At 42.1% G+C, this 15,547-nt stretch overlaps 1 protein-coding gene across 1 annotated transcript in view; it reads right to left on the minus strand.

Annotated features, from left to right (window-relative positions):
- LTBP2 (latent transforming growth factor beta binding protein 2) overlaps positions 1-15,547 on the minus strand; it is a 198,074-nt gene that overhangs the window by 173,975 nt on the left and 8,552 nt on the right. Inside the window, exon 2 of the mRNA XM_044662078.1 lies at positions 13,115-13,185. Coding sequence (XP_044518013.1) covers positions 13,115-13,185 — 71 coding nt within the window. The remainder of the gene's footprint in view (positions 1-13,114; positions 13,186-15,547) is intronic.

Raw genomic sequence — 15,547 nt, forward strand, 5'->3', positions numbered from 1 at the left:
TAGTCCCCCTTCCTAACATTCATCTTTCTTTGAAGAGGTCAGTTTATGAACTGTTCTTGGCTTCAGCAATGAGACGAATAGCTCTGATGAGAATTAAGTCCCACGCCAATAACCTCCCTTCACCAGCCCCTACTCTGTTGACTTCATTACACAACCTAGATCTGAATTCCATACTGTTTTATATTGTTTTCTCCTGTCTTAGTATTTCCACGTCTCCTGAAAGTAGATGATAAGCCTTCTTGAAAGGGCAAAGACAGTATGATATTTAATTCATACTCCCAGAGCACAATGAAGTGTGGGGACACGCGGTGCTAACTACTACTACTACTAGCTAAAATTTATATAGCAATTTAAAATTTACAAAGCGCTTTACCAATGTTAACTCATTTTATCTGTAACAACAACCCTGGGAGGTTCGTTCTAACAATAACCATTTTGCAGATGAGGAAAATGAGGTAGACAATGGTTAAATGACTTGTCAGGGTCACAGAGCTAGTAAATATCTGAGGCAGAATATGAACTCAGGTCTTCCTGACTCCAGATAGAGTTTTATCCTCTGTACCACCTTAGCTTCACTAAAGGTCATGAATAATGAAAATGCCAGAATTTCCGTAGCTCTCATATCTAGCCACCAGAAGGATATGGGTTTGTTTTTTGCGGGGGATGGAGAAGGGTTGGTCTTCACTAAGTACAATTCCCATTCACTGCTCTCTCTGCCAAAAGGCAACATGGAACGTGACTCCCCAGACCAGCATGGGAAATTGCAAGGCATTCAAAAAGTGGAGCCCTGGCATAACCTCCATCTGCCCACGTGCAGATTTTGGTCTCTGACCATTCATAACTTGAGTTATTTCTGAATACTTTCTTTCTCCATCACTCCCTTCCCTTTCCCTGGCTACTCTTCCTTGACACAGGCTAAAAATGAGGGAAGTCTTAGCCTTGCAAGGTCAGTGCTTTGGAATCAGCTGCACAACCAGAGGGGAAAGAAATAAAGCCCCTGGAATTGCTTTTAAAGCAGAATATAATAACTTTCTCCCATTCTCTTCTTTACATAACTCTAAAGCAGATGAATATGATTTTACTCAGACTTTCCACACAAAACCTTTACCTTTGGGAAGAGCCCAAACTCAAAACCCACTGGCCCAGAGAGATCTGGAAGCAGCTTCTCACTGGGGAAAAGCTTCTCCCATAATCCCCTCAAGTGCCTCTGGAGCAAAAAAGATGGGGAGACAACTTTCAAACCCTCTTTTCCTCACCTGGATAGGACACCAGGGTATCAGTATAAGAGAAGAAGATGGGAAGTCTATGATGGGAGGAAGGCAGATCTCATAGGATCATAGATTTAAAACTGGAACCTCGGCAGAGACTTTAGAAATGAGGGGAAAAGGGTTGCTGTCAAGACATAAAAATTGACAGTCCCCTAGCTCCAGGAGAAAGATGTTTGAAAACTGTTCTGCAATCCTGTTTTGATTCACATCCACTTTCTTGACCTTCCTTCTTCTCATTTTCCTTTTCCTTTGGAGAGATGATAGATACACAGAAAGATGAGAGATGATGATGATGATGATGATGGTAAATATATAATAGAGTATAGATACATGATAGGTAAGAGGAAAAAAGAAAGGAAGGAAGGAAGGAAGAAAGAAAGAAAGAAAGAAAGAAAGAAAGAAAGAAAGAAAGAAAGAAAGAACCAACATATTTATCAAGTTTGCTATGTTTCAGGCACTATGCTAAATTGCTAGGTCTACAAATACAGTTAAACAAGATAGTTCCTGCTCTCAAAGAGCTTACATTCTAATAGGGAAGACAATACATAAATGGGAGTTGGAAGGAGAGCACAAAGAGATCTGGAAAATGCTATGAAGATTGGAAAAATAAGGCCAAAGTTGGCCTTTCAGAGTCCCATGATGGTTTCAGAGATAAGAACTCAATTTTCTGGTTGGGAGGATGTGGGGACAGTGGCATAAACTCAGGACAGTGTTGATGTCAAGGTATCTTTTATAAGGTTCTTGACTGAGGCATGAAACTTAGATTTTTAATAGCTTCTCTTGTTCTGGTCCTCTTTCTGCAGTACCCCACCCTAAGTCACCACATTTCCAGGCAATCGTCCTAATGTTGTGAAGGTTGGTACTGAAGCCTTGAACTCCTTTTGAAACACCAAGGATTCACTCATCTATGACAGGACCCAAACCTCACTACTCCGGCCAGAGCCTTACACCCATTCCCATCTCCAGCTATCCTTTCAGATCAGATGGCAATATTCTCCCATCACATCTGTTGGTTCTTTACTCAACCATTTTATGTTTGGTGATATGGAACCAGCCTCAAATTTATCTCCAAGAAACTCCCTGGGGACCCTCACCCAAGTCATCCTTTGTTTTCTATTGGAAGACTCCATGGTACGGTTGAAAGAGAGTTAAATTTACAGTCAAAGGTCCTGGGTTGAAACCTCAGCTCTGCCATTTACTTATTCATGTGTCCTTGAGAAAGTCACCTAACTTCTTGGAGCCCCAGTTTCTGAATCTTTAAAATGAAAGGGTTTGACTAAAGGATCTCTAATGTTCCTCCTAGTTCTAAATCTGTGACCCTATGTAAGAATTCTCTGAATGCAGACCTTGGACAAGTCATTTAACCTTCATAGGTCTCCATTCTTCATGTGTAAAACGAGGTGAGGGGACTACATCAATGCTGAATTCCCTTCCAACTGTGTACCTATGGTGGTCCTAATTTCATTCTCCTCCCCTACACACAGACACACACAGACACACACACACACAGACACACACACACACACACAGACACACACACACACACACACACAAATGGAGTATACCATGAATCCTTCCTCACCCCCACCCCCAATCCTCTTTGGGCTTTCATCTTGAAGGACTTAGCCAATACATAGTACAGCTATGGGTTTAGAGGAGAGAACCACTATCTGGCTGCAGGGACGCCACCCCAACTCCCACCACTATAAAGAGGGCAGCACCTTGGGAAGGACTGGAAACAGTGTTCCAGAGCTCAGGGCTAGCCAAGAGCCCAGCTCCAAAATAGCAGTTGTGTTCACATAAAAGCCTCTAATGAGAGAAAGATGCCGTTCCTGGCCCTGCAAGCTCTTTGCAGACTCGGTCTGGCAGGCTGACTCGGCCTCTACCGTTTGGCGGCCGGAGGAGGGAAGGAAGGGGGAGGGTGTGAGTCAGACCTTGGCCCCCTTCTCCTGAACATGGACTCCACTGCAGGAGAGTAATTGCATTAACAAATGTTGAGATGTTGTAGCCGGCTGGGAGGCCTTGGGGCAGGCAGGGAGCAGTCCATTCCCACAGATGGGAACACTTTGGAGGCTGCTTCTAATCCAAATCTCCTTTCTCAGAGGCACCCTCATAGATAGCCCCCAATGCAAAGGGGGCCCATATTACGTCTTTTCTATAGACTTGGAGCAGCAAATCTTACCTACCCATCACCTTCTTCAGTCAAAGGATCAAAGATTTAGAACTAGAAGGGAACTAGTCCAAAACCCTCATTTCACAGATGAGGAAACTGAGGCCCAGGGAGTCTAAGTGACTTGCCCAAAATCACACATAAAAAACGCACAAGAGACAGAATTTGAATCCATGTCTTCTGATTTCTACTGTGCTCCATAGAATCTTTGTGTCCCTCAAAGACGTGGGAAAAGATTGGGACTTGGGATTCATCACCAGAGCCATCCTACATCCAATTATGTCTCCCTCAAAAAGGTTGTTATGGGCAGAGAGGACAAACTGGCTGAGGCCTACCAGGCCCTTGCTCAGGTGCAAGAGTCAGAGGAAGAAAGATGAAGTCACACATTCAATTTGAAGGTATAGGAGGAAGAAAGCCAGATTTGAAGTCAGAGGACCTGGATGTAAATTCTGGCTCTGCTGCCTACTACTTATATGACCTTTGGCAAGTTGCTTATGACACTGGGCCTCAGTTTCTTCATCTGAACCTTGAGAGGATTTGGTTAGATGGTCTCTCAAATCTCTAAATCTAAAATCCTATGAACTAATCCTTGTTGTTCAGTTATGTCCAACTCTTTGTGACCCCATGAACCAGAGCTGCCCATAGGTTTTCTCGAACAGGATACTAGAGTAGTTTGCCATTTTCTTCTCCATTGGATCCTTTTATCAGGTAATCAGAGATTAAGTGACTTGCCCAGGGACACATAGCTAGGAATGTCTGAGGCTAGGTTTGAACTCAGGACTTCCTGACTCCAGGCTCAACATTCTTATCTACTGAGTCACCTTACTGCCTCCTGGTCCATAGCTTCCTAAATCCCACAGAGTTCAGATACCTAGGGATAGTCAAACCTGCTAGCCCAGAAAGGGGAAATGCAATGTAAGCCAAGATAAGTAGCCCAAAGCCTTGCCCCTAACAGGTAACTGGCATGGGAGGCAAGAAAAGAAAGATAAATCTACACGATCAAATTCCAAGGACGAACAGAGTCCTTGGAGGAGGAGGGTATCAACATGCCACATCTCTCACTCACTGTGGATCTAAGGTCCAGCACCACACTTCCTTTCCTGGCCTTGTCCCTACCAGGAGAAACGCTTACCCCTTTAAGCCATCTCCCCACCATCCCTCTGTTCTACCCTCATAAAATGTCTATGTATAGTATATATTTATGTGTTGAGAGAGACAGGCAGACAGGCAGAAAGAGAGGGAGAGAGAGACAGAGAGAGAGCCTGAGACAGAGAGAAAGAGAAACAGAGACAGAGAGGCAGAGAGAGACAGAAAGAGAGGCAGAGACAGAGACAGAAAGGCAGAGAGAGAAAGGCAGAGAGACAGACAGAAAGACAGACAGAGACAGAGACAGACAGAGAAAGAGACAGAGAAACAGCTGTTTGTTATCTATAGTCCTATAGACTCCAAAGCTATTCCTAGGCAGACTTCAGAAATGGAAACACAATGGAAAGAACATTGGCCCTGGAACAGAGGACTTGGCTCCAAATTGTGCCCCTGTTGCTTACTTCCTTTGTGGCCTTGAGCAACTCATTTAATGGCCTTGGCCTCAGTTTCCTCATCAGTAAAATGAGAGAGGAAGGTTGGTCTTAATGGCTTCTGAGGCCCCTTCCAACTCTAAATCTATGACCCCAACCCCTACCCCTGCCCACAACCACCATTTCAGCACCTCCCTCCAGAAGTGTTCCCATGGAATACTCTTCCAAGTAGATATGAGATGAGGAAAGGGGCTGTTGCTGTTTGTTGTTCAGTCTTATCTCACTCTTTATGACCCCATTTGGGATTTTCCTGACAAAGATACTGGAATGGTTTGCCATTTCCCTATCCAGCCCATTTTCCAGATGAATAAGCTGAGGCCAAAAGTGACTTGCCCAGGGTCACACAGCCAATAAGTGTTGGAGGCCAGATTTGAACTAGACCCATGATTTCATTGGTATGGGGACCATACCAATGCAAGTTGCCATCTTTTCTCCAACTTTTAGTCTTAGAGAGTTGCCTAGAGCAGTAATGAGCAAACTTTTTAAAGAGGGGACCAAAGGAAAGGAAATGCTCATCTGTCAGTCTGTTTCTAAGGCAACTCTTTCCAAGTTTCATTGTATTGTATCCTACTCGTTGTATTCGTCAGATTAAGAATAATGTCCCGGGAAAGGTTAGAACATTTCAGGGGGTGCATCTGGCCTGCCAGCCATAGTTTGCCCATCACTGGCCTAGAGTATTGAGAAGTTTAATGACTTGCCTAGGGTCATATTAGCCACAATATGTCAGAGGCAGGACTTAAAAGCCAGGTATGCCCTAATCTAGTATAGAGAGATTAACTCTCTATAATATATTTTTCAAGGCTGCCTCTTATCTAGCTGGGTAGATAGATGTTCCCAAAAAGGTAAACTGGACTTGAGGAAGCAAGAGGTTTCCCCCCCTCACAATAGCTTGAACCTCATTAAACTGGGCCCTTCGGTTACCAAATATCCAGACATCTCTTGGGAATCCTGTATCATTTTCAAGAGTATTGGACCAAGATCCCTCCAAACATGTTGCAGAGCAGGATCTATCTGCTACTTTACCCAAACTCTCCCAGTTTAGCTCCCTAAACCCAAAAGATTCCCAGGGAAATTCTCTATATTCCCTCCACTAACAGGCACAAGAACACCCCAGTGTAGGGGAGGGGACAAAGACCCCCGTGAAGCCTGCAAATCCTTCCAAAAGCAACAGCTATAAACAGTACATTGCCCACCCGCCTTCCACCTCCGTCCCAATCCACCCATAACCCCGTTCAGCCTTTCCCCACCTCAGAGCCACAGTCAGCAGGCTCAACAGTCAGCTGTCTCTACAAGCACACAAACACATAAATCTCCCTCCAGAACTGGCAAAGTCACAGAGAGAAAGACAGATACAAAGACCCAGAGGAGACAGAGGTCCACTTTGAGAGACACCACGGGGGTCAAGGAAAGATCTGGAATGCCATCGTCTACACCTCCAGTGGAGAAATGATAGCTGGGGGGCGGGACATAGGGACAAAAGCATAGGTAGGTGGATACACAGACAGATGGGAAGAGAGAAGGAGAGATGGATATGTTCAAGTGACTTCAGTCTGTAAAAAAGACACTTCGTGGAGAGAAGTTGGCTATGGATAGCATCAGCAAGCACTAAATTGTCTCCATCTTCTCTGAATCTGTCTTGTTAGTCCTAGGTTAGAACCTGGAAGGGGCTCACTGTTCTATTGTGTTTAAAATTGGGGGGTGGGAGTGGGAAGAGGTGAGACTCGGATTCCATTTTAGAAGGGGGAATCATATACCCAGCTCCTGACACACACCCTTGGGAGTCACCCCACATGTGAGAAACTGACATGAAGGAATCATTAACATTCCCAGGCAAAGGGAGTCTCCTTCTAACCCAAAAGGGCAGTTGGGAGGAGATGGGGTGGGGAGAAAGAAGCAGCAATGGGACGTGGGGAGGCTAGCGAGGCAGCTGACAGGGCATGGATCCAAGAGTCCTACATTTCAAGGCACTCAGGACATAGCCAGTTAGTCTTGGGCAAGCGTTCCAACCCCCGCGTGTTTCTCATTAGGCTCATTAGCAGCAAAATAGCAACAAGCAAACAGCTACAGGATCAGCTAATTAGAAAATATTCCTCCAATGTACAAGTGGACTACAAGTGGGAAACCATATACAGAGATGACGCCTACAGGCAGTTGTCTCCAGGAGAGCTGCCAGGCTCTAATTCTGGGAGTCAGGATGGAGGAGAAGAGGCATGAAGGTAAGAAGACTGGAGAGAGGAAAGAAGGTTCTTTTTCCTTCAGAAAAGGACATTATTAGGAGAAGTGAGATTATTGGCAATAATGGATGAGCATTACCCTATGGGGTTTGGCCAAGCAATTGTACACACACACACACACACACACACACACACACACACACACACACACACGTTATCACCAACATTCTGCAGAGTCAACAAACCAATATTTCCATTGTTGAAATTCCATAATGGCAAATAGTAAAGCTAGAAAATTATAAGCATGTTTAGAAAATGAGAACTTCTCTGGGACTCCAGTGCCCAGGTAGAAGCCCAGGCATGAATGGGCTCATCTAATGGACAAGGAAAAACATTTTGGAGAACGCCTATTTCCTTCAAAGTCACAGCACCCTTTTACCTTTTCATCACACTTTGGAGAATGCCTATTCCCTTCAAAGTCACAGCACCTTTTTATCTTTTCATCTCATCTCCTAGGAATACCCAATTCACAACCAAACTCTCCTGTCCACAGGGCTCTTTTTTGGTAAGGGCCAAAGTGACTTTACTGCCCCAACTTTCTTTATCATGTTACAGAGGAAAGAGCACCAGATACAATGTCAAGGGACTTAGGTTCAAGCCTTGGTCTTGTTACTTGACAGGTCCTAGGGGAAATCACTTTGCCTCTCTATCCTAAATTCCTTCATCTTTAATAGGAAAGGATTGAACTAACTGACTTCTGAGATCCCTTCCAACTCTAGAGCTGAGATCTCTTCCCCATGCTTCTTTGTTCTCTCCATTTCTCACGTTCCCTGAATCTACTAAGACTTTTGTCTTCCTATAATTAGTTCCAAACATCTTTCTCCCCTTTTCATATCATCTGGGTAGAGGCAGAGGAGGAAAAAGGAACCAGATACAGTAGAAGATGACACTCAGTCAACAACCAGATCAATTCCCATATACCCAAAGCAGAAATGGAGGGTGGTAGTAACCTTGATAAAAATTTCAGGCATGTCCAACTCTTCCATGACCCCACTTTGGGTTTTCTTGGTGTGAAAGAGAATTTTTAAAATCTTAACTTAATCAAGTACTTAGAGTGCCCCACCCTTTTAACTTAATCAGTTAGGAACTTGTGAATCCTTTTGATGAGTTTATACCCTCAGAGGACAGGAGGTGGATCCCATAGACACTGACCCCTGGGCAATGCTAGGCAAATTGAGAGACTTTGATGGGTTCCTGAGATGTGATAGACCAGCCCACAGTGAAAGGAAGGAGGAACCAGAGAGATAGGAAGTGATATGGAGAAAACTGCTTATAAAAACCAGCTGAGAGCATTCTGAGGAGCTTCTTCTTCTGCTACTATGCTGGTGGCTCTTGCTGAAGGAGGATCTCTGTGTTTGTGTCTCTAAACTCTAACAGCCTCATGACTTAAGAGTTAATTTTATAAACAGTGACCACAATAATTTTTTTAAAATTCTTATATTTGTCAAACCCATTTTTAATTATTACATTTGGCAAAGACCCTGGAATGCTTTGATATGCCCTTCTCCAGCTCATTTTACAGATGAGGAAACTGAGGTAAACAGGGTTAAGTGGCTTACCTAGGGTCACATAGCTAGTAAGTGTCTGAAGCTGAATTTGAACTCAGGAAGATAAGCCTTCCTGGCTCCAGGCCTAGCACTCTATTCACTGAGTTACATATCTTCCCCACAGGAAAAGGGGGTCAGTTTGGGGAGGAGAAATGATGTTTTAGACATGCCAACAGGCAGTTGGACATTGTCTTCATTTCTAGAGAATAGGACTGGATAGATAGCCTGGGGAGTATTCTTCATAGAAACGATAAATCTTTGAGAACAGATTAGGCCACCAAGAGCAGGTAGAAAGAGAGATGATAAGAGGGTCAAAGCAGAGCTTCAAGGTACACTAATAATTTGAGGGTGTGATACAGTTGAAGAGCCAGAAAAGGAGATAGAGAAGCAACAATCAACTAGACAGGTAGGCAAAGTACCAGGAGAGAGCAGTATCAACAAAATCCTACATAAAAGAGAGTATCCAGGAAAAAATGATGGCTGATGGTGTCAAATGTATCCAGTGCCTTTGCCAAGAAAATCCATGGACATCATTGGCATGCTATGATCCAGGGAGTCACGAAGAATTGGACACAACTGAACTGTTCCTAATGGGGCATTTTTTTCTTATTTAAAAACCAGTCCAATGGTTCTTTGCATTATGATATATAGATCCTATATTTTAATATAATATAATATTAATATAGATTTGGTCTATTTCCAAATTATTTTCAGGGGACCGAAAACTTTTGGCCTCAAGAAGAAATGTAACACCCATTTCAAAGGATGTAGAATGAGAGAAGACCATCAGATTTGGCAATTAAGATGCAATAAAGAAGCCAATAGTGAGAAAAAGCAAAAGTATGAAGCCTGAACTTGTTATCAAGAATTGAAGTTAGATGAAAAAGTTTTACTGAAAGACTTTTCAGAGAATATTGGAGAAATTTGAAACAGAAATTTATAAGTCAGTTATAAAAATTTTAACATGGGATATCTCAATTGAAGAAGAAATTAGAAAATAAAATAAAGACCCACGTTTACAATAAATGAAACAAGACATAGGCTTGACACAAAAGAACTAATAAAAAAAACTAGTAAAGAGAACCATTACATTTAACAGTCATCTCAGAATGCAGCATCTCAACTTGTTTCCCATTCAGCCCAGAAAGCTCCTCCCTGAAGCACTGCTCCAAGTAAAGCAGACATTGTATCTAGAATCCTAATAATTTTGCCTAGAACCAAAGAGGCTACCAAGTCAGGCAAGAGAGGAAGGGATGCCTTAAGAGATATTACCTTGATTGCCTAGAATCTCAGCCATCAAATCCCCCCAAGGTAATGAAACAAACTGTAGAATTTAAAAATACTGTTAGTGATCATATGACATCAATCAATTTAGATATAGATGTAGAAAGATCAATAAATAAAAGTAGAATTAGGACAAATCAACAATTCATGTAAATAGATTAAATTGAAGTTGCTGAAGAAATACTTGCTTCTTCAGCTACATTGTTGAATTATATATAATGTATTTTCAATATTGTCAGGAAGACCCAAGTTCAAAATCAAGCTTCAAATACTGACTAGCTGTGTGAGCTTGGGCAAGTCACTTAACTTCTGTTTGCCTTAATCTACTGGGGAAAGAAGTGACAAATCATTCCAGTATCTTTGCCAAGAATACTGCATGGACCACTGCTACCCATGGGGTCACGAGGATCTAGATACAACTGAATGAGTGAACAACGAATTATCATAATTGTGTATTTTCTATTATTTAAAAACCAGTCAAATGGTATTTTGCATTATTATATATGAATTACATATTTTAATAGCAACATAATATTAACATAGATTTGGCATTTTTCCAAATTATTTTCAGGGAACTGAAAACTTTTGGCCACAAGGAGAAATGTAACACCCATTTCAAAGGCCTCTCCTGCAGATGTGATAGTTACTGGTATTGTAGCTGTAAGAGTCAAATTTAATATTTGGCAGTTGAGGCTGGAAGTTTATTGAGAAACTAAGAAAAGGGTTAATGGAGATGTTTTGAGAGAAATTATGGAGAATTCAAAAAGGAGATAAGGAAAAACTTTCTTAGGAGAACTGTCAGGTATTTTTTTTTATCTTTACCCTGTCTTATTTTTTTTAACTCTTACCCTGTCTTAGAATGGATACTAGGTATTGGTTCCAAGTCAGAAGAACAGGAAGGGCTAGGCAACAAGGTTTAAGTGACTTGTCCAGGGTCACACAGCTGGAAAGTGTCTGAGGGCAGATTTGAACCCAGGATCTCCCATCTTTAGGCCTGACTCTCTATCCACCGAACCACTTAGCTGCCCCTGACAATTGTATATTTTGAAGCAATATTACAAAGAGAATTTGTAAGGAGTCTGGAGTTAAGACTAATGAATTGAAAGAAGATTAAGACACTCTTCTTATATCTGATGAGAAGACAGAGAAGACAGAAAGAACAAGGAGGGATCATCTTTCCTAAAACAAACAAACGAACAAAAACCTACTTTCATCTTTTTCTTATAAAGAAGCTGAAGAGAATTACTGAGGAGAGATTTGTCTTGTTACCTTAAAGGAACTGAATGATAGAACTGTATTTCCAGAAGTGAGGAGAAGTCATCAATTACAGTGGTGGGTAAGAGGTCACTCTGCTAAAACATTGTAAATAAATACTTATAACTTTGTGATATTATTGATTATATTGTTAATAAAGTGCATCGCCAATAAGTTTTGGATTCATTTAATCCTAAAATATATCATGGTGTATGTGGCGGGGGAGGGGGGGTGTTAAAATTTTTTCTCAGTTAAGTCTGAGGCAAGGTTTTCAACTGAGAGAATGAAAAGAAGAGGAGGTATGGGAGATTTAAGGAGATAAGAAGAGGTTTAGAATAGACTCCAAAGAGAGTGGGATATGAATCAATTAGAGAGTAGTAAAAGGATTGCCATGCTGCAATAAGGACCCAGTTGAGATTATATATCTTAAAAAATACAGTATGGCCTCTCAAGTGAACCCCCAAGTACGGAGAGGTAAGCAGGGTGTCTGCTCACTTCCACCTCTACCAAATAACTGTCTCAAACCCTTCTCAACTGCCCCCTCACCCAAAGTTCTCCAGGGGGGTCCCCTGGAATTCTGGGTGAGGCTATCCCTGTACCTTTGCAGGGATTCCATGCTTTGCATCTCCACACAACAGTAAATTTAAATGTGGAGTGAGAAGACCTGAATTCAATATCTAGTTCAACTATCTATGATTTATCTTTTGGGGCTAATTTCTAAATCTACAATCCTATGATCTTTCTTTTCTCAGACTTCACTCTGTTCATTCCTCCCCTCCCATTGACCTCACCGCCCACCAACTAATCTTCAGAGCATTTCTAAATATTCTGTCTCTGCCTGTAGCAGCAGTTGCAAAGGAAGAATAATCAAGAAGGTCATAATAATGACGACTCATTTGTTTTAAAGTTTGCAAAGCTGTTTCTTCCCAATAATACTATGATGTAGGTTTTTTGGAGATGATTATCTCTCTTATAAAGTTTTTTTTTTTAACCCTTGTACTTCGGTGTATTGTCTCATAGGTGGAAGATTGGCAAGGGTGGGCAATGGGGGTCAAGTGACCTGCCCAGGGTCACACAGCTGGCAAGTGGCTGAGGCCAGGTTTGAACCTAGGACCTCCTGTCTCTAGGTCTGACTCTCACTCTACTGAGCTACCCAGCTGCCCCTCTTATAAAGTTTTTTTAAATCTCTTTGGAGATTATTATCTCTCAAAGTTTTTTAAAAATCTCTCTTTGGAGATTATCTCTCTTTTTAAAATAAAATCTTTTAAAGATTTCTTGGGTCACAGAGTAGTTAAATTAATTTATCTAGGGCCACACAGCCAATACAAGTCAGGTCCAACCAAGGTCAGGAAACTTTCAGCTACATAGATGCTTCCTTCTGTCTGCCTGTAGAGAAAGTTAAATGGTGGCCATCTTTCATGGGAGAGAGGAGAACAATGGACATCTGAGGAAGAACTATGCAGGAAATCTGGATATAAGCCAGTTCTCAAAGCCTAGAAATAAGAACTTGAAAAGGACCTGACCAGAGGCACCACAGAGGGTGTTAAGTGTTGAAGGTGGGATTATAACCTTAGGACTGGGGACCTTTTAAAACACAAATAAGAATGTAATATGCAATTCATTTTCTCAATTTAAAAAAATTTTAATGTACCCTTCCCACCCCACCCCCATCAATTCCTTTGGAAGGGGGCGGGATGTTAAGTACATGGAGAAGGTTAAGGAACACAATTTTCCCACAGGCTCAGGAATGCCCCATTTGGAAGAGTTGGGTTCAACTCACGTTTGATGCACTGGTTGGTGCTGTTGGCAGTCGTCCATCCTGAGCAGCAACGTCCCCCGCAGACGTTCCTCCTGCATGACCACAATAGTATTAAGAGAAAGGCACTCTGGGAACATCTGCCTGAAGTCAGTGACCAGCTTCAGATAACCCACATCCCTTTCCCATTACTGTTCCCTTCTGAAACAGCATACCTTTAGCCTGTTTGGGGCTTGTCAGTCAAGTTTTACCCACTGTACATTGTGTGGGACATCATGTGGTGGGAGCTGAGGAAAGGAAAGTGTGAAAGTAGTAAAAACTATGACCTGGTTCTTCAAGATGCTTATAATTTGGGAAGGGATAGCAGGATAAAGAACTATGTAAAAAATATGAGAATTATAAACAATCACACTTAGTGTGAGTTCTTTTAAACTATAAGTTTGGTAAGACTGGTGCTAGAGTGTCAGTTAGCAGGTATGAGATGAATCATTAGGGAATAGAGAGTGCTTCTTTCTTTGATTCAGCATTTCTGTTGCATGTCAGTAACCAAGGGGCTCTCCTACTGAACTCTCACCTGAGTAGCCTGGGCTCTCTTGCTATAGAGTACTGGGAATCAATGGAGCTCAATAAGCAGGGTAGTGACACAGTTGTACCTATTCTTGAGGAAAAATCACTGGCAGCTGAGTAGAAGTCTTGAGAAAGCAGAGGTAGAAACCTGTCAGGAGGTTGTTACAATAATCGAGGCAAGATAAAAAGGTCCTGAACTAGGATTGTGGTTCTGTGAATAGAGAGAAGAGAGAAGAGGGCACAGAAGAGAGATAGACAAAAAGATGAGTCCACATTCAAATGGAAGGAAGGAAGGAAGGAAGAGATGAAGGAAGGAATGGACAAAGGAAGGAAGGAAGGAAGGGAGGGAGGAAAGAAGGAAGGAAGGAAGGAAGGAAGGAAGGAAGGAAGGAAGGAAGGAAGGAAGGGAGGGAGGGAGGAAAGAAGGAAGGAAGGAAGGAAGGAAGAAATTAAGGAAGGAAGGGAGGAAGAGAGGAAGGAAGGAAAGGAGGGGAAGGAGGGGAAGGAGGGAGAGAGGAAATGTTTATGAAGTGCCTACTATGTGCCAGTGCCAGGAACTAAGTCGTTTACAAATATCTCACTTGAAGCTCACAACCCTGGGAAGTAAGTTTCTATTATCATCCCCATGTTACAGATGAGAAAACTGTGGCAAATAGTGGTTAAGTAACTTGCCCAGGATTACACAGATAGTAAGCACCTAAAGTCATATTTAAATTCTCCTGACTCCAGACCCAGTGCTCTGTCCACTGTACCACCTCAATGTCTCTTCCAAGAGAAAGAGAGCTATCTAGATTGACTCGAGGAAATGGCAGAGTTCTTTTGATTCAAACATCTTCCTAAAATAAAAGCCTACCATTAAAAAAATCAATATTCTTCTAGTTGTTGAATGGCTGAGACATGGGACATAGCAGTCTTAGAAGAATTGAAAATCACCCAGATGGCAATGAAAAGGCACATGGGTACGCCACAACACATTACTTACACACAGAGGATTCTGAAGGAAAGGTAGAATAAAGGATGTCATCCAGGAAATGTATGAGGGTAAAAGAAGACTGGTTGATCACATGGCAAGAACAAGTCCATATGAACCACTGCTAACCTCACAATGTCAAGAGAAGTTGAGTGAGGTCTTAATGGGTTGGGGAGACCCTGTGGTGAGTGTATGGGAGAGTAAGGATAGGAATCACACAGAATAGACATCGATGGATGGGTTATGGTCTGCATCTTTATAAGGAATCCCTAAATTGATGAAATCACAAATCTCTGAGGGAACCAGGAAGCAAATGTCACTGTAGGCAAATCCCTCCTTGACTTTGGCCTAGCTCTGTGGGGGAAGGGATTATTCTAAGACAGGCCTAAATCCCTGAACTAGAGATGACCCAGGGCTGGGCTAAAGGTCCTAGAGTTGCTTTAGACTAGAGAAATTCTCCCTAAGACAAAGCATTCTTAACTATTTTTTTTTTTAATATCATGGTCCCACTTGGCAGGCTGGTAAAACAAATCTATGTACTCCTTTGGAAGTCTGGTGAAGTCTATGGAGCCTTTCTCAAAATAGTGTTTTTTAAGGTATGAAATAAAATATATAAGATTACAGAGAAAACAAACTTAAGCAAAGTATTGGTCTTAAGTTCACAGGTTAAGAACCCCTGTCCTAAAGTCTTTTTGGTCTTGATTTGTCCATGATCAGAATCACTAACGATCGTCATCATTAGTCATTTTTGAGCTCTATACTATGAGTATAGTATGGCTTAAGGGACCTAGGTGAGATTCACCAGACTATTCATCCTCAGGTATCCTCACCTGACAAAGGGTTTCTAAGATGTGCCCATTTCACAGTTGCAGAATATAAGTGCTATCCAGACAGTAATGATAGAGTGTTAGGTGAATGAA

Source organism: Gracilinanus agilis, chromosome 2 (genome assembly GCF_016433145.1).
Source record: "Gracilinanus agilis isolate LMUSP501 chromosome 2, AgileGrace, whole genome shotgun sequence".
Lineage (NCBI taxonomy): Eukaryota > Metazoa > Chordata > Mammalia > Didelphimorphia > Didelphidae > Gracilinanus > Gracilinanus agilis.